We start from the raw sequence: 1,286 nt of genomic DNA, 5'->3' as shown, positions 1-1,286 counted from the left end.
TGGATTTCTTTATTTCTTCCAGCGGTGCTTCAGTTTACAGGTAAGAATACATATATCACATATATAAATGGAAGGCACATTGTAAAAAATAACTTGATCAATATTATTAAAGATTCTTTATTAGCTACGTTTGATTTAACTAAGAAAAACAAATCTGTTGTTTCTAATGTGGTGAGTTTAGTGAACTCTTGGAAACTAAGGATAAAGAAATAATCGTCACTAACTATGAACATAACAGACATTTTCTCATTTCACTTTATTTTTCATCATTTTCTCAACAACAGCAGCAGCTGAAAAACTTCCCCTCTCCTTCACTGTCAGAGTTGGAGATGAAGTCACTTTGCCTTGTGAAAATGTGATAGACGGTCAGCAAGAATGTGAATATACTAGATGGATCTTCATTGATTCAGGAAACACAACAACAGTACGGCTGGCTAAACTTGGGCAGATTATTGAAAACGCCAAATCTAAATCAGACAGACTGAGTGTTACAGAGAACTGTTCTCTGGTTATAAAGAAGGTCACAGTCGAGGATGTTGGTCGTTATGACTGTCAGCAGTTCATATCAGGAAAACAAATTTCAGACTCTCAGGTTCATCTGTCTGTTATTATCAGTGAGTATTTCCATCATAATGTTTTCAGCTCAAACTGTCTTGTTAGAACAATATACTGAAACATTACAATAATTATGATCACAGTGATGAAGTTAACTTTACTCTTGTTGTCTTTCTCTCACAATATCTCCATCTTCACCAGTGACTGAACGTAAGGTCGCTGATAAGGTGACATTGTGGTGCTCTGTGTTGAAATATGAACAGTCCTGTAGTCACACAGTGAAGTGGCTGTATGAGGGTAAAGATGTGGACAAAGATAACAAAGACATGAAGACATCACAGTCTGTCTGCTACGCCGCTGTGTCTTTCCTGGATTCTCATTTTAGTTACAAATCAAAGTCTAACTTGAAGTGTGAAGTGACAGATGGTTACTCTGGAAAAGTGCAGCTGTTCACCTTCAGCCCTCAGTCCTCAGGTGAGAAAACAGGTGAGAATATGCTGAGCTGTTCAAGATGACTAAAACCACCAAAACATTTGTTTATCTGATGACTTTTCACAGTGATGAACTTTACTCTGGTTTTCATTCTCTCACAATATCTCTGATAACAGAATCAACAACAACAGCAACAACATCACCTAAATCAACAAGAACAACTGAAAACAGCACAAAATCAGTTTCTCCCATTTTACAAAAAAGTGAGTGGACCCCATATTTACCTCCCATAAAGGGCA

General features: G+C 37.0%; 1 protein-coding gene across 1 annotated transcript in view; it reads left to right on the top strand.

The window, feature by feature from the left end:
• Positions 1-1,071, top strand: part of LOC123978262 — a 3,496-nt gene extending 2,425 nt beyond the window's left edge. The window contains exons 3-4 of the mRNA XM_046061431.1: positions 285-614; positions 757-1,071. Coding sequence (XP_045917387.1) covers positions 285-614; positions 757-1,070 — 644 coding nt within the window. The 3' untranslated portion in view covers position 1,071. The remainder of the gene's footprint in view (positions 1-284; positions 615-756) is intronic.
• Positions 1,072-1,286: the final 215 nt, after the last annotated feature.

This window comes from Micropterus dolomieu, linkage group LG10 (genome assembly GCF_021292245.1).
Source record: "Micropterus dolomieu isolate WLL.071019.BEF.003 ecotype Adirondacks linkage group LG10, ASM2129224v1, whole genome shotgun sequence".
NCBI classification, from domain to species: Eukaryota; Metazoa; Chordata; class Actinopteri; order Centrarchiformes; family Centrarchidae; genus Micropterus; species Micropterus dolomieu.
This window is presented reverse-complemented; position numbering and strand designations above follow the sequence as displayed.